The sequence below is a fragment of the Lobosporangium transversale genome, assembly GCF_002105155.1.
Source record: "Lobosporangium transversale strain NRRL 3116 chromosome Unknown BCR41scaffold_3, whole genome shotgun sequence".
In the NCBI taxonomy this organism is placed as follows: Eukaryota; Fungi; Mortierellomycota; class Mortierellomycetes; order Mortierellales; family Mortierellaceae; genus Lobosporangium; species Lobosporangium transversale.
The window spans coordinates 360,895-387,755 of record NW_019028981.1 but is presented as its reverse complement, the minus strand read 5'-3'; the positions used below and the strand labels follow the sequence as shown (position 1 = coordinate 387,755).

General features: G+C 41.7%; 9 protein-coding genes across 9 annotated transcripts; 4 read left to right on the top strand and 5 right to left on the bottom strand.

Annotated features, from left to right (window-relative positions):
• Positions 1-264: 264 nt before the first annotated feature.
• Positions 265-1,788, bottom strand: BCR41DRAFT_383435 (NADH-cytochrome b5 reductase 1). The gene is made up of 5 exons (XM_022027464.1): positions 1,590-1,788; positions 1,368-1,443; positions 1,069-1,225; positions 799-957; positions 265-669 (listed from the first exon to the last, which is right to left on the bottom strand). Exons 1-5 carry the CDS (start codon positions 1,735-1,737, stop codon positions 313-315), a joined length of 897 nt encoding a protein of 298 aa, XP_021885396.1. The 5' UTR covers positions 1,738-1,788; the 3' UTR covers positions 265-312.
• A 715-nt stretch (positions 1,789-2,503) lies between these two features.
• BCR41DRAFT_345709 (acyl-CoA N-acyltransferase) lies at positions 2,504-5,431 on the top strand. The gene is made up of 7 exons (XM_022022777.1): positions 2,504-2,611; positions 2,721-2,789; positions 2,890-3,125; positions 3,282-3,611; positions 3,713-3,856; positions 4,071-4,164; positions 4,347-5,431. The coding sequence occupies exons 1-7, from the start codon at positions 2,533-2,535 to the stop codon at positions 5,390-5,392; spliced, it is 1,998 nt and encodes a 665-aa protein (XP_021885395.1). The 5' UTR covers positions 2,504-2,532; the 3' UTR covers positions 5,393-5,431.
• A 1,830-nt stretch (positions 5,432-7,261) lies between these two features.
• BCR41DRAFT_367285 (hypothetical protein) lies at positions 7,262-9,106 on the top strand (the record flags this gene model as incomplete). Its single annotated transcript, XM_022026288.1, has 1 exon — positions 7,262-9,106. One exon carries the CDS (start codon positions 7,262-7,264, stop codon positions 9,104-9,106), a length of 1,845 nt encoding a protein of 614 aa, XP_021885394.1.
• A 661-nt stretch (positions 9,107-9,767) lies between these two features.
• Positions 9,768-10,598, bottom strand: BCR41DRAFT_345707 (hypothetical protein). The gene has a single exon (XM_022022776.1). The coding sequence runs from the start codon at positions 10,474-10,476 to the stop codon at positions 9,904-9,906; it is 573 nt and encodes a 190-aa protein (XP_021885393.1). The 5' UTR covers positions 10,477-10,598; the 3' UTR covers positions 9,768-9,903.
• Positions 10,458-12,518, bottom strand: BCR41DRAFT_376507 (dual specificity protein phosphatase; the record flags this gene model as incomplete). Its single annotated transcript, XM_022027055.1, has 4 exons — positions 10,458-10,505; positions 11,262-12,065; positions 12,151-12,243; positions 12,366-12,518. The coding sequence occupies 4 exons, from the start codon at positions 12,516-12,518 to the stop codon at positions 10,458-10,460; spliced, it is 1,098 nt and encodes a 365-aa protein (XP_021885392.1).
• Positions 12,519-14,434: 1,916 nt separating this feature from the next.
• BCR41DRAFT_345706 (methylenetetrahydrofolate reductase-domain-containing protein) lies at positions 14,435-18,159 on the bottom strand. Its single transcript, XM_022022775.1, has 4 exons — positions 17,885-18,159; positions 17,083-17,286; positions 15,885-16,319; positions 14,435-15,800 (listed from the first exon to the last, which is right to left on the bottom strand). The coding sequence occupies exons 1-4, from the start codon at positions 17,969-17,971 to the stop codon at positions 14,607-14,609; spliced, it is 1,920 nt and encodes a 639-aa protein (XP_021885391.1). The 5' UTR covers positions 17,972-18,159; the 3' UTR covers positions 14,435-14,606.
• Positions 18,160-18,580: 421 nt separating this feature from the next.
• BCR41DRAFT_392143 (hypothetical protein) lies at positions 18,581-19,959 on the top strand (the record flags this gene model as incomplete). Its single annotated transcript, XM_022028423.1, has 4 exons — positions 18,581-18,734; positions 19,187-19,377; positions 19,549-19,719; positions 19,828-19,959. 4 exons carry the CDS (start codon positions 18,581-18,583, stop codon positions 19,957-19,959), a joined length of 648 nt encoding a protein of 215 aa, XP_021885390.1.
• Positions 19,960-21,182: 1,223 nt separating this feature from the next.
• BCR41DRAFT_345704 (C-4 methylsterol oxidase) lies at positions 21,183-22,861 on the top strand. The gene is made up of 3 exons (XM_022022774.1): positions 21,183-21,259; positions 21,798-22,145; positions 22,246-22,861. Coding segments are annotated over exons 1-3 (870 nt in total). The 5' UTR covers positions 21,183-21,257; the 3' UTR covers positions 22,766-22,861.
• A 101-nt stretch (positions 22,862-22,962) lies between these two features.
• Positions 22,963-26,672, bottom strand: BCR41DRAFT_331357 (glycosyl transferase family 21-domain-containing protein). Its single transcript, XM_022021794.1, has 3 exons — positions 26,191-26,672; positions 25,236-25,492; positions 22,963-24,584 (listed from the first exon to the last, which is right to left on the bottom strand). The coding sequence occupies exons 1-3, from the start codon at positions 26,376-26,378 to the stop codon at positions 22,990-22,992; spliced, it is 2,040 nt and encodes a 679-aa protein (XP_021885388.1). The 5' UTR covers positions 26,379-26,672; the 3' UTR covers positions 22,963-22,989.
• Between the last annotated feature and the right edge of the window lie 189 nt (positions 26,673-26,861).

Below are 26,861 nucleotides of genomic sequence, written 5' to 3'. Positions count from 1 at the left end.
TTTTTTTCCTTGTTTCGATTTTTGAAAGGTGAAGGAGTTTTAGTATCGTATTGAAGAACTAAGATGAAAGAAAAAAGGAAAGAAAAGAAAAAAGAAACAGATAAAGCAAAAAGCTGAAAGGTAGGCCCGTTTTTACTTTGCTCAAGAGGCGAATGCAATAAAAGAGCTGTGAGCCGTCACGTGAAGTATAATGATATATATATACAAATATATTTTATTAATTCTATTCTATCTTTTTTTTTTTTTTTTTTTTTTTTTTTTTTTCGAGCTCCTTCATGGCCTATTAAATGAAATAAAAAGGAAAAATCACTCTTAAAACTTGAACACTTGGTCAGGGAGCTTGGAGACAGCATTGACCTTGGCATATCCAAGATCCTGAGTAATCTTGGCCATGGCCGAGACCATAGGTGGGGGACCGCAGAGCAAGATTTTGATGTCATCGGCAGGTGCGGGCATGTGTTCCTTGATCATCTCTTGGTTCACAAAGCCAACACCACCGGTCCAACCCTCAGGAGGCATGTTCAAAACATAGTAGACCTGGAACTGAGGGTGCTTTTTGGACAAAAGATCAAGCTCAGCCTTCAACAAGATGTCTTCTTGAGTGACATTGGCAAAAATCAAGTTGATCTTAGTCTTGTCCTCGGGATTCTTGACAACGGCGCGAATAATCTATCATCCCAACGCGTTGACATAAGAATGATTCATAGAATAAAGTTAGTTGAGTGTGTCGCTTATTTACAATGCACTATGGCTCTTCGGGATAAAGGTAAGCACTCAGCAAGGAACCAGTGATCATACCTGGAGCATGGGGGTGAGACCAGTACCGCCAGCAATCATGCCAATGGCACGGCACATGTTTGGTGTATAGCTGAACTGTCCTTTAGGGCCACGTGCATTAATGGTATCACCGATCGAGAGTTCACTGAACATCTTGGAGATGTTTCCTTGAGGATAAGACTACAATAAATAGAAATTGTTTGTCCAATGATTAGTGCTGAGTTGTAAAGTGTACAGTTTTAAACCGTTGGGGAGGAAGAAATAAATAAAACGTTAAAAGTCGTTTCTTACCTTGATGCAGAGAACAAAGTGTCCAACATCATCACTGCCGCTAGTGGGCGTGTAGCTGCGAGAGATCTCCTTGCCATTAATGTTAGCCATAATTGAGATGTGCTGTCCGATGGGCAAGTTCAGCATATCATCATCGTTAGGCAAAGCAAACTTGTACCTATTTGTTTTGACGATGGCAGGAAAAATATAGAATTGTCAGTAACGCTGGATTTTATGCCATGAAGTAGTAACATCCGATCATGATCCCTTTTACTGTCTGGTATAACTACGCAAAAGAATAAAACCAATGTGACTCATACATGGCAGTGTTGGGACTGACAGCCACTTTGTCAACCAAGGTGAACTTGCGGTACTCCTTAGGATCAAGCGGTGGGACTATTAAGTTAATTCATCCGAAAGGTGTAAACATGGAATCGCGAAATTAGTTAACGATCGGAGAATCATCTCTACGATGTAAATGCACAAAGTAAAAGTCTTCCATGCGATGTTCCGTTGGCACGACTCTATTTGTTTATGCTTACTTCTAGGACCACGCTTCTTAAACAAAAGACGAGCCCAAGTGGCGGCAACACCGGCAGCTACAAAGGGGATGGTGGAAGGGTCGACTAAATAGGCGCCGACAATGAGCACACCTGAGGCAGCTGCGATAGAGGCGTTCGAGAAGGTCATTGTAGGATGGAGGGGTGAAGAAGGAGGAATGAACAAAAGATGATGAGAAAGCACAACTAAATAGAAAGTTTTTTATGTTTTTTTTTTTTTTTTTTTAAAAGTCCACTCAAGTGAACAAAAGTACTGATCCACGCCACTCACTCTCTTGTAAAGTGTCCGGGAATTCTTCCTTGCGGAACCACATTCCTCTTTTCCCGCAACCTTCTTATTTGCTTCCCTTTTCCCCAATGCCGTTAGTACTTTCTTTGTCGGGACCCATTGCTATAGCTTTTCTTTCTTTCTTTCTTTCTTTTTTTCTTTCATCCTTTTGATCTGCTAACGGCGAGGATAAAACAGACAAAAGGCCGAATTGTACTTGGACAATTTGTTTTAGTCGGAACATTTAGTATAGGTACCTGAAATTTAGTGGCGCTACTCATAAACACAATGGTCAAAAGGTTGAAAGGATGTGTCCTCTCGTAAGCTTATAGCGTAGCTACAAATTAGACAATGCCATCAGATGTGCTGTGTGGCACCAAGCGCAACCTTTTGTCACACTGCACACACCAAAGGATGTATTACTGTAAATCTGTGTTTGTCTGTTTTGTCTGTTTTGTCTGCTTTGTCTGTTTGTCTGTTGGTGGTCTGAGCAGCTTTTCCCCCTGATGGTCCAAACAGACAAACAATAAGTATAGGCTATTTACTGCTTTTCGAAAGTGGAAAGCCGTTATGTGGCTTGTATAAGAAAGCAAAGAGGTTCAAAGACTAACAATAATGAGGTTTCATTCGCCAGACGACTTCACGACGAAATCAGAAATGGGCGCCAAACGAGAAAAGGACGTGGTAGTGGAGATTGGGAACTATTACGCTATCATAGGCAAGGATGGGCGTGAATGTAGGTTCTTTAAATGTCCATCATGTTTGGGTCAGTTCAAAGGGATTCAGGGGAGAAGAAAGAATGTATTCTCAGGCTGACAATTGCTCCTTTTTTACTATGAGCGCAGACAAAGTTGAAGTTTTAGGGAAACGTATAACAGATACAGAAACGGACGTCTATCTCCATTATGAAGGCAGTATGTCCGGTTTATTAGCATGGAGGTTTTTTTTTTTTTTTTTTTTTTTTTTTTTTTTTTCTTTTTGGCTCATAATGCGCGATCTACCCTTAATTTCTAGCGGACAAGCGGCTTGATGAATGGGTCGATATAACGAGACTTTTGCCATTAAGCACACAACCTTCAAATGATGAGATGTTGCAGGATAAAACTAAACCAGTATCAAGCCAGGAAGGCAGACAAGAAACATCGATCTCTCCGTCAGATACATCATCAGAAAGTCACAGACCGAAGCGTAAAATTGTCAAGGACGAAGTAGCATTACTTCTGGAGTCATTAAAATCAGCTGCACGCAAGGTATGGGCCTTGGCTTGAAAAATAGAACTGATTTTATGTTTAGAAATGATACAGTCTCAGCAGGCGTAGTTAACCTTGAACAGCCATTTTTTTTTTTTTCTTTCTTGCCATTCTCTGTCCTTACGCAACGCTATGGATTGGGAATAATCGAACCAGACATCTGGCGATGCTGGTCAGGAACGCAATACGGGCGGTTACAGCCACCATGGACATGACCATGATGATGAAGAGCTGCCGAGAGTCCGGAATGTTGAGTGGATCCTTTATGCTGGATATGATATCGCAACCTGGTATTACTCTCCATTTCCTGAGGAGTATCAGGACTGTCAAAGGCTATTCATCTGCGAATACTGCCTTAAATATATTCGACAAGTGGACAGCTTCATCAACCATACAAAAAATTGCAAACGTAAAAGACCTCCAGGCACCGTTGTCTATTCTAAAGGCATCAACAAGATTTATAAAGTGGATGGGAAAACAAACAAGGTAAATCCAGCGTATAGCTAATGATCGCATGACCACGCTGATGTTCATGAACAAGAGCCCAATAAAAAGACTAAAGACGAACTCATTTTTGGATTGGATAGCTTTATTGTCAAAACTTGTCGTTATTGGCCAAGTTATTCCTGGATAACAAGACACTATACTTTGACATTCATGGATTCCATTTCTTTGTCCTGACTGAGACTCGATCAGACCGTACTGACGTACCTGTCGGCTTCTTTTCAAAGGTAATATTTAGCAGTGTCTCTTTCCCCGCCAAAGGATGGATATGGAATCGAAAAAATGAATTTTATTCTTGGGAGAAAAATTTAATTTTTTTGGAGCTTAAGCTAATGCGCTATGACGCAGTTAATACCACAGCATATCGTAAATCGTCTACTAACCTAAAAACCCCTTCAATGCGGCATTTTATATATTATTATTTTCTATGTGGTGTTCTAGGAGATCGTTTCCTATGATGGCTACAACTTGGCCTGCATTTTGATTCTTCCTCCATTTCAACGAAAGTCATATGGAAAGCTCTTAATAGAATTCAGTAAGTGTATTTGCTGGTGGCTATCTCCAAAGTCTTCTTGAGATATTGTGCGGTCTAATAGCATTTTTTTTTTTGTGTTGTTACGAAGAAAAGTTTCTGATTTGGGTGCATGAACTTTTTCTTTTATCATCATTGCATAAAAAAAAAAGCTAAGTGAGTGATTTCCACATCTGTGTCTATAGGTTATGAACTGACTAAAATCGAGGGCAAAGTTGGATCTCCAGAAAAGCCACTTTCGGATTTAGGCAAGCTTGGCTACATGTCCTACTGGATAACAGCCATCCTCCGTGAATTATACCCAAAGCCATGGCCCGCAAAACGCGTCATGCTCCCTACTACAGCTCGGCGTAAGGGCAAATCTACCGCAAAGACGATACAGCTGGGTAGTTCATCTCATTCAGTGCAAAGTGAGCAGTCAGCGGTTGCGTCCACAAAGGCTCAAGGGAAACTGTTACCTGCTAAACAGGCTATTGAAGATCAAGGCCCTGGACCCATGGATGTTGATATAGTATCCCCCGTAGATGGGCTAGATAAGCCAATGAATGATGAAACCCAAGAAAACACCAATGAAGAAATTGCACTTTCATTGCGTGAATTGGCGGCGAGAACTGGTATTATGGAAGAGGATTTACTCGAGACCCTTGTGACGATGGGTTGGATGACTCATTGGCTCTCTCTTGCAGACCAAGCAGCATCTGCGACAGTGAAGAATGCCAAGCGGCGTTATCGAAAACTAATAAAATTTAATGAGCAACAGCAATTGTTGGAGAAGTATGGGGTAGTACAAGAGCCAGGGACCGCGGGTCAACAAGATGGTCACCGTGATTATGACAGTGGCCCGGGTCAGTTCCCTAACTACACCAAGCTGCATGTTCGTCAATTATCTGGTGCTAACGCCAGTGGATCGATCAATTCTGCAGTGGTGCGTGAATCAGCTGGCATGCAGCAACATCAGAGTGGGTTGATGCGGCAGCGTCTGACACACGAGGTTGATCCTGTGTCGATCCTCGAGATACCAGAGAGTGATGATGAGGAAAGCCAGGGAGATCCCTTTACTGAACAGTCGACGGTGGAATCATCCCTAGGCACATCTGGTTTAAAGGATGTAGCTGTTGTCACATTGGAGATGGTCAAGGACTACCAATATCGGCATAACATCCGGTTAGATCCGTATCTGGATTGGAATGCTATTGATTGGGTCGCGTATCGAAGTACGCTTGAGCAATGAAAAGAGGCATACGAAGAATAAAGGAGAGATCCGACCCCGTTGTTTTTTTTTTTATGAATCAAGTAATACCACACTTCATGCAAAAAAAAAAAAAAAAAAAAAAAAAACTATGACGACTGCTCGGTCCTAAACAACTCGCATCAACATTTCGATGCTTTGGTTTTGAGCTTCGCCTTTCAATTTATTATGGTTTGTGGAAACGCGCACCCGAGCAAAAGTGCTAATAATACAATGTACAATGTAATATGTATAATATGTACGTGTATGCACAACGTGGATATTTAAAAAATTTAACCATGCAACCCACAAATAAAGAAATAAAGATGTGAGGGACATCCATTTATTTGTTTATGACCATGCTGATGTATTGTCGTGTGCGTTTACGACATTTGGACTAGGCGTTGGGACCCGTATCTCCTTTAGCTTTCTATGCATAGGCTTGTTTGTCTGTCATCTAATGCAACGTGTTCTTGATGGTTTAGATGCCTCCATGGCAGACACATGATATGGAAAAGTACGGATGAGATGGGATAGACGAGACTAAACATGACGGGAAGGCAAACAAAATAACACAATGTACTTTGAAGACTAGCAATCACTTTCTCAGGATACTTGGTTGTGGTTTATTGCGCATTATAGTTAAGTCTTTTTTTTATTTACTATTTTTCTTAAATGCGGGTTCTCGTCCCGACTTGTACTGGACTTGGTTCCGGTCCGAGTGCTCTTTACTTAAGCTAAACATTGTCGTTTGACCAGTTGCTCTTTTATTTCTCTCTCTCTCTTTTTTTTTTTTTTTTTTTTTTTTTTGAAATAAAGACCGACTGATACCCAGCCTTTTTTTTTTTTTTTTTTGTAATGACAAAAATAGGATGTGCGAAGAATGGCGATACATGCATATAACAGTGCAGCAGTGCACCCACCATCTATCTAATTGAGGGTACTTTAGTAGGAGGGGGAGAGGGAAGGAATGCATGTGTACGGGAAAAAAGGGCCAAAGAGGCAAAAGAGGTTTGGTGATTTGCGAATGAGTGAATGACTCTTCACATGACAGAGGCCTACACATCAATTGGTATTCCTCTCTTCCTATGATGTCTTTAGAGATCTCGTGGTTGGGTTGGATGTGAATAAACAATTGTCGTTTGTATATATCCGAGATGTGTGTGCTCATTCACAGAAAAAGAATAAAAGAATAAGAAAAATAAAATATAAAATAAAATATAAAAAGGGAGTCATCTGCACGCGTAACTGGTCTTTCTTTCTTTAAACACTCTCTACACTGTTTCTCTCTTCTTGACTCCTTTTCTACTCTTTCTATCGTTATTGGCCTGTTTGGAGCACATGCTCTTCAATCCTTCGTCTTCCTTCCTCTCCGATTCCGATTCTGATTCTGATTCTCATCCTCTTCTTACACACCGTAAACCTACATTCTCGAACTCACCATTCACCTCTTTTCATTGGAAATACTATTTTTTTTTTTTTTTACTTCCGAACTCTTTTTAAACTCTTTTTAATCCATCATCCATATATCATCACTTCCCCTCCCAACTTCTTTTCTTTTCTTTCATACATCATTTCTATCTTTCCCCATTCATAAACTCCCTGAACAACTTTCTCTTTAAAAAAAGAGGAAAAAAATAAAATAAAGACAACCTATATATCTTCATATGTGGAGCAGGAGTGCTCATATATAGAGTCTCTTTTGTCTTTGAGTCCATAACTAAAGCACACATCAGTTCAACCTGCATCTCTTTTTTATATTTATTTTTTTTCCCGCACAATTTCCTCCCACTTTCTCCTTTCTCCTCGTCTGTGTCCTTTTTTGGCCAATTTCCCCTTCTCCTTCTTCCCTCACTTTCTTTCAAAAAAAAAATGCCTTGCCGTGCAGCTCCTCCTCCACCACCACCGCCACACTCGACCCTGGATCTTTCACCTTCTCCAGCATCGCTTTCAAATCCACTCGTCTACCGGTTACGAACGTGCTGCCTTCAAGAGTTTCTTCCAAAGGTGTCAATCGTCCAAAAAAAATCATCGACAAGACCCTATTGCTCCTGTTTCAGTTCGTCATCCTTCCATCGACATAACTGCGACAACAGCAGTACTTCCCACTCTTCTTCTTCTGCCATCCCTTCCAGTCGTCACTCTCGCTCGGTTGCAACACAATTGAGCCTATTGTTGAATGATGGCTCTACCAACGCATCAACCATTCTCTCTGCATCATCCGCTTACCATATCAGCGATGATTCCTCCCTTCTCGACTCACAGGAATCTACCCCTTCAAGTCTATCTACAATTCTCTCACGGTGGCAGCCACCAGCATCCAGTATCCCACTTACTCAATTGCAGCCAGCCCTTGCTCACCGTCTCCTTAAATGGGCATTATCAAAAGATCTAGTAAAATTGCCAATGAAAAAAGAGCAAGGACCAGAGGGCGCTAAAGATACTGATGTCGACACGGCTATCGATCAAACATTGGGAGACAATCAGGCTCAGCAACAGTCTACATCGCTCGCCGTTGCAGGGCAGGGTTACGCCACTGCTCACGATCTTGTATGGCCCGAAGGTGATTATTTCATGGCCAAAAAGACGTTCATCCGCGAGGGGGTTGCACATTTAAAACGTGGACGACGTTACATATTTGTGGAACCTGTCCTTGGTCCTGCAACGTCTTACTTGTACCCAAAGTGGACAGACATTGCCACAGAGGGCCCAGTCGACGATGCACATGATGCCGCTAGTGTAGATGATCAGTCTCTGTATGAAAGAGGAGCTCGGTCTGAATACAATGCAAGCATCAATACTCAGGGAAACGATGCAGCTCTTGAGCAGGAACGGGAGCAATATGAGGACGAGCAACAACAACAGCAGCAACAGCATAAAAATGACGATGTCCAAGACGTGCACGACGAAAATTTGTCCTCTTCGTCTACAGAGGAGAGGCAGCAGGAGGAAGGGGGAGATAAGGAAACAGACAATGGGAAAATGGATGACGAGACGGAAGACCGTGCACAGTCCAGACTAGCCGACAAAGGGGTGCTTCCTTGTGATAACATAGAACGTATTGAGAAGGAGGAGACAGATGATATCAGAGGCGACAGTAACCCTACCACTACTGCTTCTGCTGTTGCTAGCTCCACTACCAACAACGCTTTGGACAACGCAAACAACACAACTGGCTCTAGCACAAGCACTAGCACAAGCACAAGCACAAATGCCAACAGCACTAATTCCAATCCCTCGTCTCCATATGATGATGACACACATCATCGACATCACCATCAGCTTCTTCACCCATTCGAATCGTTGGAACCTTATTCGCCCCTCTTAGATCCATCTACGGATGGTCAGGATCAATTTGAGTATGGACTCTATGAGCTCCAGTACATCCCCAACATCCACCACCTATTGCCTCACCAGTTCCTGCCTACACGTGAGTCCTTCATTGTCCATTTGGATGAGGACCGTCCCACATTGGCTTCACCAGTTCCCATCCATTCAAAACGCAGTGAATGTCGGTGTCAGCTCATGATGCGCAAGGTTTTGATGCAGCGTGATCTTCTCCAGGTATGGCCTCCTGTTCCACCTGTCCGAACCCTTCAAGAGCGACAGCAAGAAGCCGAAGAAGAAGCTCATATGATGAAGATCAAGCAAAAAGTACAGATGCAAACCAAGAACTGGAGAGAAACTCTTCACACTCAAGTTGTCGCCTGCGGTTAAAAGAAAAAAAAAATCCCCAAACAGCAACTATCGCCATTTCGAAAACTGATACCCCTCACCGTCGATCCAAATCTCGTAATATTTTTAATTAGACAAACACTACAAACATACTCCTCCCTCAACTTGTAATAAAACCATATTGTATAACATTATAACATCATTTTACACCGTTATAAATATTTGTTTAATTGACGCGCTTTTTCTTTGTGTTCGCTTTGAGCATGTCAGCATCCAATTGACATTCTCTGTACCTCCGTAGATACTCAATTCAACTCTTTTCTTTGATTACTAAACAGCTCTCATCAATAACATTCTTCATAAAACATTTATTTGTTTTTTGATCGATATCGATGTTGATGATATCGATTGAGAGTAGTATTAGAGTGCATGCACAACCTTTTTTTTTTTTTTTTTTTTTTTTTTTCCCGTCCCTGTCAATCCATATTTCTAGTACCAAAAAGAAAGAGCAATGTCGTACTGCACATAACGGTCATTGAACCAATACAGAGTGCTTTTGCCCGCACGAATACATTCATGTATGCCTTGCATCTGAGCTTGCACCTGTCCCTGTGACTGTACCTGACCTGTACCTGTGCCTGTGCCTGTTTTAACACTTCCTATGACGTAGTTTTGATTGTTTTTATTTCTTTCATTTTTCTCAGTCAAAGATAATGAAATTAAAGGAGGAAATGAATCTCGCCGCTGTTGAATAATGAATGGTAATGTCTTATCTCTAACCATCGCTATTTTCTTTTTAGCGTCTCATAAAATGTCCGCCATTAAAGTCGTCAGAGCATTCAGTATTTGCAAATATTAACGTCATGGCAACTATGTTGTTTTGTTGTTCTTTTCCTTGCCCTTGTTCTTGTTGCATTTATTGAATGTCGCTTTGGTTTGTGTTCATTACCATGGCCCGGGCCACAACACGAACTAAAGACACTATACTTATCACGATAGCCTTTTGTTTGCTCACTGGCCGACGGCGGTAATGATGCTGGAAGACAAATTTTTGGCAAAAGTGGGACTTGCGCACGGTCAGAATGAGATGACATGGATGGCGATGGCTGCCTCTGTTGCCCTTCTGTTCCCTTGACTTGAATAGAGTTGCCTCTAATGCTGTCTGTAGATTTACCAATTGACATTAAACTCAACACTTCTGCATGATTGCCTTGAGTTTGGGCATGAGCCACGGTATGAATAGTTTCCCCATGATCACCAATGCGTTTACGAGGTTGCGCTGGAATGACATAATCTCTGTCCCCAACATGTTCTTTTTCTACCAAAGAGGAGGCCATGTCGCTCAACCCCATGACTCCCCCTTTTTCATCTTCTTGGTCTTCTTTTGTTCGCTCTAGAGCCAAACGTGCCATATCTGAAGGTGCTGATACCTTTCCTCGGGCTTTAATCGGGGCTTGTTGCCTTACACACGGTTGTGAATATTCAGCTTCCTGTATAGCTTGAAGAGATAATTATTCCGAAGGCATAGACGAGGCGCAGAGATAAAAAGAGAAAAAAAAATAAATAAAAAAAAAAAAAAAGGCAGTGTTAGAGCATGAGTGTGAATCTAGATCTGGGCGCAACGCCCTTCGCCTTTGCACGTTTGAGTGCTCTATGCTTAATTTCATGCTTTTTTTTTTTTTTTTCTTTTTTTCCCACAATGTTGGGAAATGATAAAAAATTCCGTACCGTTTTCACCTGCATCTTGGCTTGTGGTTGAAAAATTCATATTGATTGCCTTTTGGCTTGTTACAGTGTCTTCATGGTCCATGCTCTTGCTTGCACCTGTGCCTGTGCTCATGTTCTTATTCTCAGTTATCTTTGAGCTGACATCATCCTTATCCGGTGTTGCTACCGTCTCTATCTCGTCCTCAATCTTAGAACCTGTCTCTCTCCCTTTTGTTTTAGTCTCAGCAAGTGTCAACCATTTTCCCTCGGAATTTACTCTTGAAAATACTTGTTCATAATCTGTATATGTATTTGGCTTAGGCATTATCGAGACTAATCGCAACGGCGGTGTAAAAGTACATTTAGAAGGATCAGAAGGTAAACTTCTAGAAAAACCTTGATCCATTTGTAGGCGAGCCTGTTCCATGTCCCAGCTTCCATTCCGAATCTGGTGCTCGTTCTGCGCAAGCCAGTTTTGCTGCAGTCCTACTACACTTCCTGGACGCATCAGTCGCAAGAATGCAATTGCCTCACGCGCACTCATGTCAAAATGACGCATCAGGAAGACTGCTATCAGCGTACCTGTCCGACCTAATCCTGCCATACAATGGACTGCAATGACTCCTATCCCTCTATTCCTACTCTCATCATGTGACAGCGAGGCAGTTCCATCTGATTCATGAGCTTGCTTCACTTTACCGGTCGATGAGCATAGATGTTGCCTTTGTTCCTGTAGTCTTGTCTTTGCTTGAGATTGATCCATAATGACGCTCTCGCAAATATTTAAAAACTCTTCTACGATATACCAGGATGGACACGTTCCATCGGGGTAGATCAAGTCAATGTGATCCATTCCTCGTTTCCGGAAATGAGTCTCGTCATACGTCTTGTTGTTCAAGCGAACGATACATTGGACATTATGAGCTTCGAAGTAATCAAGAATGTTTTGAAACGATTTTGTTAGATGCACTGCCGCTTCCCCTGGCCCACTATTCTTAGTCAATGCTTCATATGTTGTCCTGTCCTTTGGCCCTGCAAACGCAATGAAGAACGGCGTGATCCAGTTAAAGTCGCCATTACGCACTTGTTCGTAATGTTCATATTCCTTTAGATCGAATCGATCCAACTGTAATAATCCAAGGTCGAGTGCCTTTCGAAGACCATGAAGACAGTCGAGGATTGTGAGGGTAAAAGTACTGGGTCCATAACTGGCATCACAGTAAGATGTAATCGGAGGATACACAGACTCTAAGGGTGCGTATGTCTCCTCCGGACTCATGTTGTGTAGTAACATCTATAATTTTTTTTTTTTTTTTTTTTTTTTTAGATCATTAGGAAAATGGTTTCATTCATTTGACATTTGTTACTGCTTTTCTTACCATGTAACAACAGATAGCGAAAGCCGCATTCGCGCGCTTTTCATCCTCAGGCTTTGTATACAGGCACAATAACTTTCCATTTTTACGGTTTAGCTACGATATAAAATTATGTGGAGGTCAGTTTAGCTCGATAGAAGGGACATCATTGTCATAACCTCATTAAATAAATGCTTATGTATGACATAGATCTGCGATAGTCAAGATCGTTGAATTACCTCCAACCGCTCTTTTAAAAGACAACAAAATCGGAATATGTCCGCAATATTGAATGGACCAAAGTCTGAAAAGAAGGGTGTGTACTGCAAATAATCGTCGATAGTCAAGAAAGTTGTCTTGCATGTGTTAACTTGACGAGTTGGTGTCCACATGAAGTAGAGACGATCTGTCCCCCAATAATGAAGTGAGTATGTGCATATATAAAGGAAGTGAGTATGTGCATATATAAAGGAAGGAGAGAGTAAAAAAAAGGTATAAATATTAATATATCAAATGAACATTCCATAAGCGAAACCAAATGATAGGAGTGTTATTTCTACCACCCGGAGTGCAAATCAGGGTTCTACCATTATTTCGGGCGAACATTATCGGTAAGATTTGCATTCCTTCTTTTTTTACCTTTAATAAATTCACAGACGTTGAACGCCTCACGATCAAAATGATCGAGCACTGGATGTGAACGTCGTGTGTACAATCCCGACTGTTTCTGTTGACGCTGTGAAGGCAAAACTTGAGTAGATATGTGTTTCAAGCACTTGGCATCTTGTGCTGATGCTGTGGCTTCTGTGCCAATTGCGGGGGCTTTTGACGTTGACGATCGCCACTGTGAACGTCGAAGGATAGGAAGACGCGGTGGCGGGGTAGAGGGGTGTTTCTTTCCTGCGACAATATTCAGTGAAGTGGTTGTAAAAGGGAAGCTGTTTAAACCCTTCATGCTTGTTGTCTGAAAAAAAAAAAAAAAAAAAAAAAAAAAAAAAAAAGAGCTGCGCGTGTGTCTGAGAATCCTGTGCAACACAACACCACGTGGAACTTTAAAAAGGAATGCTTTTGCAAAATGAACAAATGAGGGGAGCAAATGAGAATGTGAAATGATCATGAGAAGAGAACAGGAAGAAAGGAGAATATTTGTATCAAAGAGGATAAAGTGATCGACAAAACAATATATTCGCTCATACACACCAAATGGTCGGTCAATACATATTATATATCTGTATAAATAGTTATTTTATTTATTTTTTTTTGTAAATGGAATTTGGAACTATGAAGGGTCCATGCGTTATGACAGACAAGTCAATGCATAGTTACTATCTCTCCTTAAGTATTTGGTCCCACTCCAATCAACGAACAGAACTTGATCTATTTCATAGATTTATAATCGGACATTCTACAATGCACAGAAAAAAGTGTTTGTTCTGTGCAAAAGGAGCTCAGTATCATTCAACCAAAGTAGGGTGTGAGTCTCTCGCGAACACTGAAAACCAACCCGCTAAAATAGTTCAAGACAGACATAGAAGCAATTTATAATATCTCAACACTATATCCTGTATACTGTAGTTTTAACGCCTATTCAAATTATATCTCTTTATCACGGCTCGTTGCTATGATCTATTCCCTGGACATAAATGGCTTGGCTACCAAATAGCCCTCCATTTCGCGCTGGTAGTAAATGACCGACACTTGGAACTCACAACCTAGCGCTAGAGTAGATGATCGATACGATAATGTATTAGCACGAGCTGAGAAAGAAGCCACTACTTTACTTATAACGATAAGCAGTAATAATAACATATCATAGAGAGCGTAAGATTCGTTGTGGAAGAATGCTTTCTGAAGTACGAAAAGTATGTACAAAGAGAAGAGAAATAGACAGGATTGTTCATGACTTTTATACCTTTATAAACGAGAAGAGCGACAATGATACTATTTGAAAAATCACAAGCAATTCTTTCTTGTTTTCTTATTTTTATTTGAATAGTACCTTGTGGGTTAAGATCTTAGTACCGCATATAAAATAAAATCAAATAAAAAAAGGAGGGATGGGAATCATACTTATATACAGGGTGTGTTGAACAAGCGTAGGTATACAATGAAAGGAATGTACAATAATGTTAAAAAGCAAAAAAAAAAAAAAAAAAAAAAAAAAAGGAAAGAAGAGTCCTGTGTTGAACAGGCAATTACAAATGTCGGAAGAGATGTTGATGAGTGAAACGTAAAATAAAATAAAATAAAATAAAAAGGCCGCGTCATGGCTAGGAAAGAAAAAAAAAAAAAAAAAAAAAAAAAACTCTGAAAGGAGTGTGGCAATCATGAACATGAACAGGAAAGGGCAAAGGTCAGGGGCAACACGGTAAGCAGAATAAAACCACTCTATACACTCTCTTGTCCATTCAAAATGCTCCTCATAGCATTTTTTTTCCTTTTTTTTTCTCATCCAACTCTAAGATCAAAGAAACTGCTGTCTAAACACGCAGAGGTTGCTCAACGATCAGGGGCTCAACCTCAGGGCTGACCACAGTAGTCTCCTTGAACTTAGCAGTAATTTGGTCCATATTGGCTCCACTTGCCCCTGTGCGTACATCTATACCATTAACATCGCCGTCAGCGACAATAGTCTGCTGAGCCTGAAGCTTCAATATATCTTCCTTGAAGAGCTCAAAGATACCGTCCTTCTCGTGGTAATCATTATTTACAATGTTGACCAGATACCAGGTTTGATTAATGTTGTTCAAAAGTTCATGAGACTTGGAGTTTTGTGGATAGCATCTCGACCACTGTTCCCACAATGCAAAGGCTTCATCCTTCCATGCATCAAAGCTGGAGAGCTCAACAATTGTAGGCTGAACAACCTCGCGGCCCGGGAAGACACCCCAGGTGACAGCATTAGGCTTGCTACCGTTCGTATTGGTGTGCAGGTCTCCAGTCTTATTGATAGCCATATACGTGAACTGAGGGGACTTGGACAGGCGCATCTTGAGCTTTTCTAGAATTTCGGGCGAAACAAAGAACTCGAGGTAGGCTTTCTGATAGACATAGCCACCCTTTGGTCCCCATCCAACAATCTTGTCATCACTCTTAGCACCATTGACTGCGGGCTGTGAGTTGATTGTCAAATATCCACACGAATTGAGCTCAACAAGACGATCCTTGATGGTTCCAGACTCCAATGCTAGAGCCTGATCACTCCAGGGCAGTGTCAGAATCTCACCACAGCAAAACTTAACAAAGAGCTTGTAGATGTCCTCGAGCTTTTCAGGCGAGCCCCAATGTTGGTGCGCTTCTTCTGCTGTGTACTTTAAATAAACACCATATCGGTCAAGATCACCATAAGCTGGTGAGCGCGAGTCACCCCAGCGACCGTTAGGAAATTCATCCCAATTGTCTGTGCGGCTGATATATGATTTCGTACGATTGGACCAGAAAATGGGACGCACAGACTCCTCCTTGCGCTTCTCATCAAAGCTTGAGCGCCAAGGCATGTTCTTTTTGATGTAGACAGTCTTATTGACAAGACCTGCTCCTTCAAGGATCAAACGTGTGCTACGCTCCAAGTTGAAGGTGTAGTAGTGGATACCACAAGCACCGCCATCAATAAGCTCACGGGTCATCTTAATACCAACCTCTACACCAAATGCACGAATGGCTTGGTCATCATTCTAGAGGCGATGAAATGATTTAGAAAGCTGAGTTAGTGGCGCTCTTTGATTTTTGATACTATTGAATGTATTGTTTCTGCATACCTTAATGGGCTCAACTCCATCTAAGATCCATTGAGGGACGTGCACGCCGACAATATTCTTCTTGAAACTAGCATAGGCTTGGATAGGCATAATGCCAGGAATAATAGGGCAGGTAATGCCAATAGCACGACATTTCTTGACCCATTCAAAAAACATAGGAACATCAAAGAAGAGTTGAGTGACAATGAAGTCAGCACCAGCGTCAACCTTCTCCTTAAGATGCAACAGATCAGCCTCCATAGAAGGAGATTCGGCATGTTTCTCAGGATAGCCTGCCACACCAATACCAAAATAGTCACCATGGGTCTTTCGGATGTAACGGACAAGATCAGCTGCGTATGCCAAACCACCCTCGCAAGCTGACCACTCAGACTGACCATGGGGTGGGTCTCCACGTAGTGCAAGAATGTTCTGGTTGCCACAAGCGCGAGCTTCCTATAATTTCAAGAAAAAAAATATGATTAGTTGACACAATCTCTGTTTACAATTAATTTCGTTTGTTATTTTGCAAAAAACAACAACCGAATAGGTGACGCGGTGCAGAAGATGGGAGGTGGCAGGCTATGTGGATGTAGAGAAAAGGGCAGATCAACCCTGAAGTCGATCATTGATAACATTTCATATCTCAGAAAAGAATTGTCCGCTTGCACCCCTCTTTGTTATTTCACGTACACTACCAAGAACTTATGCCAATCCTTTTTCCTCCACCCACAATAGAGTATCCTTTTAATTATCATATGAAATAGGTAAAAAGCGGTGGGGTTACAAAGTTGTTGTTTTTTTTTTTAAAAAAAAAAGAGCCCCGCTACTCTCGTTAACTGTCATGAGAATAAATGGACTTTTGTTTCCTACTGTCCATGCTTTCTTCCAAACATTTCGGCAATAAAAAAGTGTATGCACAGTACCACCATATCACATCATTTCATCTCACATGGAATCACACTCCTCAGCAAATGAAATACCAGAGATTCCTTTCATCTATGATGTTGTGATTGCTTCCCATCAGGGACAGTCCACCTTAGCTCGCTCTTAGCCAACGAGAATATGCCCAGTTTATGCTTCTGTGCACTCATTGAACATTAGTGGGGTTGAGAGCGGAGATGAAGATTGAATCCATGTATATATAATATATATACTATCAACAATTGAAATCAAAGTTTTCCGATATCACTATTATATATATTATATGTGTACTTACTTTTAAGGCTTTGTCAATCTTGTCGGTTGGGTTATTGGTGCAGATCAAGTGCATGCATGTCTCAACACCATACACTTTCTGAGCATTCGATACGACCTCAAGTGTGGCTGCAGGGCGGGAGCCACCTGCACCCCAAGTGATATCAATGAACTCAGGACCAAGGTGGCACATTCTCTCGATGCGATCGTGCAAATTGACCATGCCCTATCGTAAGAAAAAAAAAAAAAAAAAAAAAAAAAAGAGGCAAAATAATTAATAACCTTTTTTTAATTTTTATTGTATGAGTCTGCTTTATCGTATTGGCGCCTATCCCTCGTCAATTGTAAAGACAGTGTGAAAAGGGGCATGGAGAGAATCATGTCAAATAGAGTTGCAGAAGATTGATCTTGTTATCATATTGAGTCAGTCCAATCAATGGGGATGGAATCCCCGTGTCATTTTATTCCTAAACCAATGATCCTTGCAAAGAATGGCAGTGGCAAAAAAAGAATGCGCAGTAACGATCATCTATTTCTGCTTTCATAAACATGGAAGCTATTTGCTGCGATCTTCAGCTACTATCCTTCTGTTTATTCCAATTAGTCATATAGATTGCTGTCATACTGTTTAAGTTCGAATGACTGTTTTTATGAAGAATCCTTCGCAGAAAGCCTTCTTGGTCAGGAATGAACCAAGCATGAGAGTGAAGCTTATATTTTCACGGGCTGAGTCACCAAAAATCTAGATTTGTCTCGATCTAACGATCTGACAGGGACTTTTTCGATGCTAAGAAAACTAGAGAAAATCATGGAGTGATCGTTACCTGAGCAGTCTTGGGAGAGAAGTACTCGAATGAGAAAGGCATGCGGCCTTCCTCCTGGCCCTTTTTGATACGATCGATGATCTTCATGGTTATACTGGTGCGATGATACGAAAGATGGACAGGACAGGGTAATAGAAAATATGAGGAAAATAATGGAATGAGGAAAAGAAAGAGAAATGAATGAATTGAAATGAAGGTGAAGGTCAGAGTGAGGATGAGAGTTCCAAAGAGACGGGCTACTTTGTCTTTTAGCTCGACCTAGTTGAGAATTGGAAAGAAGGGTGCAAGGAAACAGGAACAGAAAACGGAGCCTTTCTTTTTTTAAGAGCGCAAAATGCAAAACGGTTTATGTTGCACGTGATGCATGTTCGACCATTTGAAAAAATCCTTTAGGCCATCCTAATACGTTATAAGCAGCATTTCGGGAACAGCTCCAAAAACAAAGGTCAGACGATGGAACCAAGCACAAAGGGTTTTTGAGGGTTCAGAGCACGTGCCTGCCGAGCTCAATCTCTTCTAGAGGATTGTCACTCGATCCAGGAACCCATCTTGATTTACACATCGCACAACTCCTAATATCAATGACTGTGTGAGCGGCAGTGTAAAATAATCCAGTCGCGACAGGAACTTCAACAGGCAGCAAGGTAAATATCGGCATTTTAAGTATTGTGGGTAGTCATTGCATACTGTTAGCTAATGGCCATTCATTCCAAGTACGGTAACAAGTTAGCAGACAGGAAGCCTGCGTTGCTACACAGCTCCAAGAAGTATAGCTCTTACCAGACCGTGTTTGGGCTGCCCGGTCAACATAGCAATCAGATGATGGCCACGCCAAAGCCAAGATGCAAGTGTAAGGTCCGATCACAACGGACGCAGCATCCCTTACCTAAAGCAGTGAAGATGCGCTAATGGAAAGCGCCCACGCAAAGACCCAGGCTCCCAGCGAACAGGCTGTCCAGCTACCGTCAAAGAGACAAAAGCCGGAATAAGCAAACAAAGAGAGCCGTCCTGATGACGTGTCGACACAGCTTACCAATGTCATAGACAAACAATACCCAACAGTGACGCTTGCGGCTGGTACTATAAGAGTAAACGCAATGAGAGCTGCTAAAGGCAACGTCGCGATTGCCAAGGAGTTACCAGGAAATTGAAGGAGGCTTCATTATTAGCCGAAAGATAATAGAGGTCGTGGCTTGTTCTGGGCGCAGCTATTCAGCACATGAAGAAACAGTTGAAACATGAAAGCTGTCTAGGACCGAGCACCAGATGCTGACATGATCTGCTCACCCATCAAAAAGATAGGCACCCAGTCTGAAGAGGAAGAGCACTATGAGTATCCCAAGGAGGAGGCGGATCAAGCCTTATTCTCGCCCTTTCTCATGCGAGATATCCATACAGGAAAATGCAGAAAATGGACGCCTCGTTCACGAGCTTCTGCGCAAATGTCCTTCCACAATACCAAAAAACCCAAAGACATCTTCAGGAATAGCCTTGTTGGGATCCACAACACCTCAATTGATATCCAATATTAGGGCCTATTATAAAAGGTTGCGCTGACATCCTTGACAATGTACAGTTATTGTTGCCCTATATGGCGATCGTTGAAATCCTTGATCCCTCGATGATGTATCAAGAAGAAACAATAATATACTTTATTACGCTAGCTTGCGACAAAAGCCGAGAAGAGAGAGCTGCTCCAACATGCAGACGAGATCGGCTATACAAAGCCAGCCATTGTTAACTTTATCCGTTTGAACAAGTTATGTGGAGATGGCTACAAGCTTACACCTATCTTAACCATGCAGCAAGGATTCATCAATTATCTAGAAAGGGAGGTATTACCTCTGCTTTAGACAGACGAGAAGTTACATGCGCATAGCAAAAGCCTTACAAGGCACCAACACTGAGCCTCGAAAGGCATTAACGGGTGGTTGATGACTCAGGGACCGGGGACCTTGATCGCCAGCCTCCTTACAGCCGTGAGACACGGAAGGCTTGAGGTGGAGATCAATCCCAAAGGGGTATCAACCGTCCATGAGCATCATCTCTCTAGAAGACATGAAGTTTTATCTTAAGAGGATCAAGCATCGAGACTTTGATACCGCAACATGTGGCCAATATGGATAAGGTTACTATTCTTCTTTCACTTACCATTTTTATACCTTACCGTAGAGAGACTGGAGATTCACAAAGCCGGCGCGAGCGCATTTGGCAATGGCAGTAACCTCTCATAGAAAGCGGGCATGAAATGGAAGTGGAGACGCAAAATATTGTATGTTACAGTTATTCCGACAATGTCCTCTCAATAGGTCAGATATCCACGAACGAAACATTGGCGGTACACGAGGAAGCTTCTTACATGGAATGAATAGAAAATACGTCATTCCGATGTACCTTCCTTTGTAAGAAAGGTGGATAAAACCAGAATATACAAGTTTTAGCATCAAGGGGTATCCGGTCAGGTTAATCGCTCACTCAGAGAATATATCAGGGTTAGATGGGACTAAGATGATGCTGTACTATGTCAAAGTGATCACCTAAATCCCAATAACTATAGCTCATCGGATTCTTCATAAAAAATTGGAATCTTTACCACTACAAGATACCTTTCTTGATCTGCAAACTCATGCTTATTAAACGCGTCAGTTGAGTTTCAGAAGGGATTATGGGTGTCTGATTTTACTCAATGCTTCTAAAAATTGCAAGCCGAATGTGTTACGGTGTAGACTCGCTCTCATAAAAATTGATATGGGTTTGCGGATTTCAACAATAGTAAAATTATGATCACGGGATATCAATAGGATAAGGAACTGAAATTTTGTCTGTATGATAAAGATCAGCCGATAATGGCGGAAACTGTGAGGGATTAACTATGGCAGTCCATCTGCCATGCTCTTTGATTAGAGAATGGTAACAAAATATGTAAATATTTGTATTTGGCGAAATTTTCCTTAGGCGAGCTGTGTTAAGTGGATCAATTCGTCTGCTCCTGTTTTATCCAAAAATGGATCCGGAGCATCAAGCCACAGTCTTTTTTTTTTTGTGCCTAGCGATCCCTGGGATCTGATTGGCGGGCACGACCTGAGCTGATATCTGTTTGTACGAGAAAACAGCACCAGCGCACCTCACCTCATGTCGGTATTATACCAAGTCTATCTATGGGATGCTCTAAGGCGATACTAATAAGGATAGAGGAACAGAATGAGGCAAAGCGATGGAACGGGTGCGGGTCTCGCTTTAACTTTGAAGGAGAGCGCTCTTTGAAAAGAGATGGGACGATAGGCATTCTTCCTTTTTTTTTTTTTTTCTCTTTCTTCATCTCATTCATTTCCATTCTTCTTTCTCATCCTTCCTCCTAATTTTGCAAGGCAGCATGTAAGTATTAAAAAAAAGGACCAACAGGAAAATATGTGATTTGAATACTTCGTCTGTACTTTCCATTTTGGCATCTTCAGATCTCACAGATTATTGCTTATCAGGACCAGTTTTAAACAATCTTGAGTTATACATGTCAGTTACAAATGCTTTATTTTCATATGCTTTCCCTTCGATCCGCTCCTTAACTTGTAAGCAGGACGCTGGTGACTAGTGAAGGAAATCAAGAGTATTTCAACGATAATCTCTTCGAATAACGACAACTTCAAAAGGCTAGCAGCCTTCTTTGCCGTGGTCTTTGTGCAACAACGTAGAATATGATGATTCCAGCATGGCTCTGGCCATTTTTTTTACTGTACAACAATGAACAAATCAGCTATTCGCATAGCAAAGTGGATACACAGCAAAATACCAAATGAGAAATCAAATCAACCGTTGAACCGTTGAGGAAATACATTTGCTATTGACCAAAACTTCATCATTCATGTATTATAGTGTTGATTTTAATAGTAGTTCTCTTTCTCTCACAACCACGTAGGAGCAATACCACGATTCCGTACACAACACCGACATATCTGGAAGCCAAATGGCAATCCCTCTTCGAGGGCCGCAATGAGGCTCTAGTCACCCTTGCCATCCTCTTTATTTCACATGAGATCATCTACTTCACTCGCTGTCTCCCCTACTTGATCGCCGATCAGATCCCTGCTTTACAAAAGTACAAGATCCAGCAAAAGACTATCCAGAACACGGCTGAGAACCAATGGAAGGTCTTCCGCTATGTTCTCCTTTCCCATTTCATCTTTGAGTTGCCAATGATTGTTGGATTTCATCCTGTTGCTGTCTACTTTGGCATGGCCATTTCTACTATTCCTTTCCCACCTCTGTAAGTACCAATGCTCGCCTTATTTATACAAGCACTTATTGTAAAAGTTGAATACACTTCTCATCATTTATTTTTATTTTATATTTTTATTTTCTGATAGCACAAAGATGGCTGCTCAGGTTTTCCTCTTCTTTCTCTTTGAGGATTTCTTCCATTACTGGGCGCACCGCGGCCTTCACTATGGTCCCTTCTATAAGCATATTCACAAGCTACACCATGAGTGGTCTGCTCCCTTCGGTCTCGCCGCAGAGTACGCTCATCCTATCGAAGTCTTGATCTTGGGCACAGGCACCATTGGTGGTCCTCTCTTGTGGTGCTGGTTCTCTGGAGATTTGCACTTGATTACAACTTTGACTTGGATGACTCTTCGCCTTTTCCAGGCTGTGGAGGCTCATTCTGGATATGACTTTCCTTGGTCTACTCATAACTGGTTACCTGGTTGGTCAGGCGCTGAGCACCATGACTATCATCACATGGCCTTCACCAACAACTTCTCTACCAGTTTCAGGTGGTGGGATCACATCTTTGGTACTAACAAGAAGTATCTCGCCTACAAGGAGAGACAGAAGGCCCAGAAGGCTGTCGAGCTTAAGGCACAGCAGGCCAAGAAGGCTCTGTAAACTCTTATCTCAATTTTGTAGTAATTTTTTCCTCATTCACGTAGATCACATTCGCCATTTGTCATAATTAAAAAATAAAATATATATATTTTCGCATACACATGGTTATCATTATTATTATTAGAGTGATAAAAAAGAATAGGATGAAAAAAAAGAATAGGATGAAAAAAAAAAAAAAAAAAAAAAAAAAAAAATGAAGCATCGAGTTTTGCTTCGACGATCTATTAGCTTAAGTATTGGGAAGAGGAAGAGAGTTCGCGCCGAATTCTTCCGCGGCGGCTCAATGAATCCGACAGGTATGGCTCCACAGCCTTGGACAGTGCATCTTCATCTGTTGAACGACGCCCATTCTCTCTCGGATGCAATGGTGAACTACCAACATCATGCGAATGGTCTTGCTCAACCACCTTCAGCTGCAGTCGTTTTTTTATACGTGCGCTTCGTCTTGGTAAGGTCCCATTTTCGGCCGCGCTGCTATCATCAGCGTCGTAAAGGTCATCCTTTGCCATCCTGTATTCGGCTCTCGAGCCATCAATGCCAGCATCTGAACTACCACTACTGGATCGATAGGAACTCTTCTTATTCAATGGCACTTTTTGAAGTTTCAACACAGGGCCATCTCGAGTACCATTTCTGATGCCTGCCTCCGAGTTCTCTTCTCTAGTATAAAGCGTCTCCTCAATGAGTTCATCTTCAGATCTTTGCTCATCCTCTTCTTCATTTCCATTACGCTGACTCTTGATCAGAATGTCGACCACGAAATGAATCACAGCCAGGATACTGCTGACAACCGAAATAACAGCTGGTCGGCGGAAGAAATTACGGAGCGATGTCTGGGCTGAAGGCGGAACGACCGTATTGGCAAGTTGGGCAAATGCTGCTGAAGTAGGTGATGATGGCACAGAATAAGAAGCTGAGACCGACGAGTTCGTACGATCTACAGAAGTTCCTGCGCTTGTTACAGATGTAGCGGGCGTTGCGAGAGCGAGCGGTATTACTGTTCCGTCTCTCTTTAACAAGAATGGTTGATCACGCCAGTCTACTGTGGATCCTGCAACCGCATAAATATACAAAGGCAAAGCCGCAAGCTCACGTAAACTCCATGCCATCAAAAACCCTCTTAAATTATCAACTTTCACTCCAGATAGAGCCTGAAACATTGACAAATCAACCAGGAACCAAATAACAATATGAAATGCCAAAAAGTTGAGGAAATGAGTCTGCCATAGCAAGTTAAATCCATATGATGCCACCAATCCACATCCGATCATTTCAATGAATGGCTCCACAATCGTCGCTGCTGTGACGGTGTACTTGCGAATTCTTGTCCACCGTGCACGCCTCAAAAAGTAATCTGAAGGTGTCATGGAACCTAAAGACTGGTAGGCCAGATCACTAGTCATCTCATGCTTGTATCCCATGTTGAAGATCTCAGTTGCAATCAAATTATCTTCTGCCATATATTTCCCAAACTTTGCTAATCCGCCCACCCTGTCCAGGTCCGATCGACGATAGAGGCTGGATTTGCCTACAACACAAGATGCCAATCCAGTCCAGTTGATAAAGAGGTACATTTTAGCGTGTACAGTGCCCAAGAACATGAGTTCAAGTTCAGAACCGAGAGTTTTTGGTCCGACACCAAATGGCAGATGGTGGACGAGTCCGACGCCTGGTTTCATCATTTTGTCAACAGAGCGTCCCATGCATCCTGGATCTACGTAGACGTTCGAATCCTGAACCCATACAATGTCATATTTGGCACTCTCGTAGGCCCGGATCATATTATTGACTTTGGGATTGATGCCTATGTTTCTCTCCCCTGTATTGTCAGAAGAAAATAAAAAAAAAAAAAAAAAAAAAAGTTTGAGTATGAAAACAGGGATTTTTTTTTCTTTTGACATAAGCCCATGCAGTGCGCTGCCAAGAACCCGTCAACTATCCTTTTAATAACCTTAATGCCTAGGTCACTCAAAAAAATGAAGCATGTCTTCCTCAATAGCATGAGTATAAAGATGATTAAAAATGCTTGACATTCATCCTCTCTCGTCACCGCTCTCGCCCTGAAGAACCCAATCCATGTAGAAAGAGCTCAATAAAACCCCATCTTTCTCTAGAAGCTGCTGCCACTCATCTATCCACATGCCTTTGTGGAAGAATAACGTCTTTTCAATCTCGCAAGAGCTGCTCATAAACACAATATACACATAAAAAAAAAAAAAAAGAAAAAAAACATCCATGGCTCAATTGAAATGATTGTATCACTCATTTCTTTCTTTTTTCTCCCTTATTTAAAAAGGCTCCTGTTCCTGCTCCTTGTACTTGTTTTTGCTCTGTAATCTAATGTGTCACTTAGTTGCTCTTTTTGGCGTAGATGGAATCCTCTCTCTCACAGTGTGCGAGCAGGGAAGGAGAATAATGAATCATCAAAATTGAGAGAAACAAAAGCTGCACAGAGAGGGGTATGTCTTACCAATGATGAGACGGGCATCTACCCTTGGATATTCCTCCATAAGATCCTTGACAACCGCAATGGCCGGATCATTGGCCTTCGCAACTGAAAAGATTATTTCGAAACGTGGATAGTTCTGTCTAAAACTAGAAGCCAAGTTCTCATACATATTACAGTCGATACCACGCAGTGGCCGGATGATGGTGACTCCTGGAGCTTGTTCTTTAGGCAACCCGGAAGATATTGATCGTTTATGTTGACCAGAGTACCTCCATCGACTAAGAATACATTCAATTAATAATAAATACATTGTTAGACCCCTTGTTTAAACTCATATCAAGGCTCACGAATATCAACAGAAAAAGCCGATGATGCAACTATACGGGTAATCAGTTCTTCATGTTGCTTCGCATTGAGGACGAAGACAACTCCGACCTCCAAACTGCGCAATATTCAACAGCAACAACAATAAACAAAAAAAAAAAAAAAAAAAAAAAAAGGACAGCACGCGCGTCATTGACTCCTGGTGTTATGGTGTCACCTCTTTGCAATGCGATATTTACTGCAAAATGGTGTGCATTTACAACCAGCCGTTCCGCATTCTGCTTACACCTTGCTACATCCAAATATCACCATAAAGCTTTCTTTTTTTGTGATTAACCTCATGCGTGGCTCTTATTTTTAAGTGGTTTTTAAATGGATTATTAAGGTATTCTTCCGCCATTAAAACAGACACAAGAAAAAAGTTCCAGAGAGGGAAAAAAAAAAAAAAAAAAAAAAAAAGAGAGAGAGAGAGAGAGAGAGAGAGAGAGAGAGAGAGAGAGAGAGAGAGAGAGAGAGAGAGAGAGAGAGAGAGAGAGAGAGAGAGAGAGAGAGAGAGAGAGAAAGATGGAAAGTAAATGAAGCTTGGGTGTTCTTTTCATCCGATGAACCGATGAAAAGGAAGGAAGGAGAAAGGCTAATTCAACTCATTTACCTGATCATAATTGCACAGAATGCAGCAGTAAAGGAAAAGAACCAGAGAAAGATGGATAGAACCATACAGGCAAGCTGCAGATTCGAATGTCGCTCCCAAACAGATGGTCGATGCTGTTGTTGTTGCTGTAGTATAGCAACTGAGGAGAATGCAACCGCAGGCCCTCCTGCTACGTCGAGACTGTACATGAGTGCGAACTAATAGTAATAGCAGTAATAAACACTCCTAACGAGATTATATGATGGTATATGATGGTATTTGATGGTATATGATGGTATACGAGAGTAATTGTGAAAGATAGACAATTAAAGATGAATTGTTAAGTTTTGGTATAAAGGTGTAAGTGTGAATTGCTCCTCTTCTGATTCTAGATTGTCATAGAGGTATCAAGTTGTGAAAAAGAGGAAAAGTTAAGAATTCAGAAGGGAAGATGAGATGAAGAGCTGTTGGAAAGAATGAAACCGAAAGGGTTTTTCAACTCGGGGCAAAATACCCCGAGAACGAGTGTGATGTACACAAAACACTGCACATGCCCACATCTGGGCGGCGTAAACACAAAATAGCCATCCCGTGTCTCCTTCTGCATTTTCTGCCCGAGATAATCATGCTGCACGTTCCGCTCTTCATCATCAAACAAATAGCATCAAAATGAGAGATGTCGGAAAAATAGT

Bases quoted from the DNA above. Each gene is read 5' to 3' on its own strand.
- BCR41DRAFT_345704 (XM_022022774.1), top strand. The intron at 22,146-22,245 runs GTAAGTACCAAT...ATTTTCTGATAG, and splicing joins ACTATTCCTTTCCCACCTCT to CACAAAGATGGCTGCTCAGG.
- BCR41DRAFT_345707 (XM_022022776.1), bottom strand. From the start codon at position 10,476: ATGGCACGTTTGGCTCTAGAGCGAACAAAAGAAGACCAAGAAGATGAA.
- BCR41DRAFT_345709 (XM_022022777.1), top strand. From the start codon at position 2,533: ATGGGCGCCAAACGAGAAAAGGACGTGGTAGTGGAGATTGGGAACTAT. The intron at 2,790-2,889 runs GTATGTCCGGTT...CTTAATTTCTAG, and splicing joins CTATCTCCATTATGAAGGCA to CGGACAAGCGGCTTGATGAA. The intron at 3,612-3,712 runs GTAAATCCAGCG...TGGATTGGATAG, and splicing joins TGGATGGGAAAACAAACAAG to CTTTATTGTCAAAACTTGTC.
- BCR41DRAFT_345706 (XM_022022775.1), bottom strand. From the start codon at position 17,971: ATGAAGATCATCGATCGTATCAAAAAGGGCCAGGAGGAAGGCCGCATG. The intron at 16,320-17,082 runs GTAAGTACACAT...TTGAAATTATAG, and splicing joins AGATTGACAAAGCCTTAAAA to GAAGCTCGCGCTTGTGGCAA. The intron at 15,801-15,884 runs GTATGCAGAAAC...CATCGCCTCTAG, and splicing joins ATGGAGTTGAGCCCATTAAG to AATGATGACCAAGCCATTCG.
- BCR41DRAFT_331357 (XM_022021794.1), bottom strand. From the start codon at position 26,378: ATGTACAGTCTCGACGTAGCAGGAGGGCCTGCGGTTGCATTCTCCTCA. The intron at 25,493-26,190 runs GTAAATGAGTTG...ATGTATTCTTAG, and splicing joins TTCTGTGCAATTATGATCAG to TCGATGGAGGTACTCTGGTC. The intron at 24,585-25,235 runs GTAAGACATACC...CTGACAATACAG, and splicing joins AGATGCCCGTCTCATCATTG to GGGAGAGAAACATAGGCATC.
- BCR41DRAFT_383435 (XM_022027464.1), bottom strand. From the start codon at position 1,737: ATGACCTTCTCGAACGCCTCTATCGCAGCTGCCTCAGGTGTGCTCATT. The intron at 1,226-1,367 runs GTATGAGTCACA...CAAAACAAATAG, and splicing joins GTCAGTCCCAACACTGCCAT to GTACAAGTTTGCTTTGCCTA. The intron at 670-798 runs GTATGATCACTG...TTGGGATGATAG, and splicing joins GTCTCACCCCCATGCTCCAG to ATTATTCGCGCCGTTGTCAA.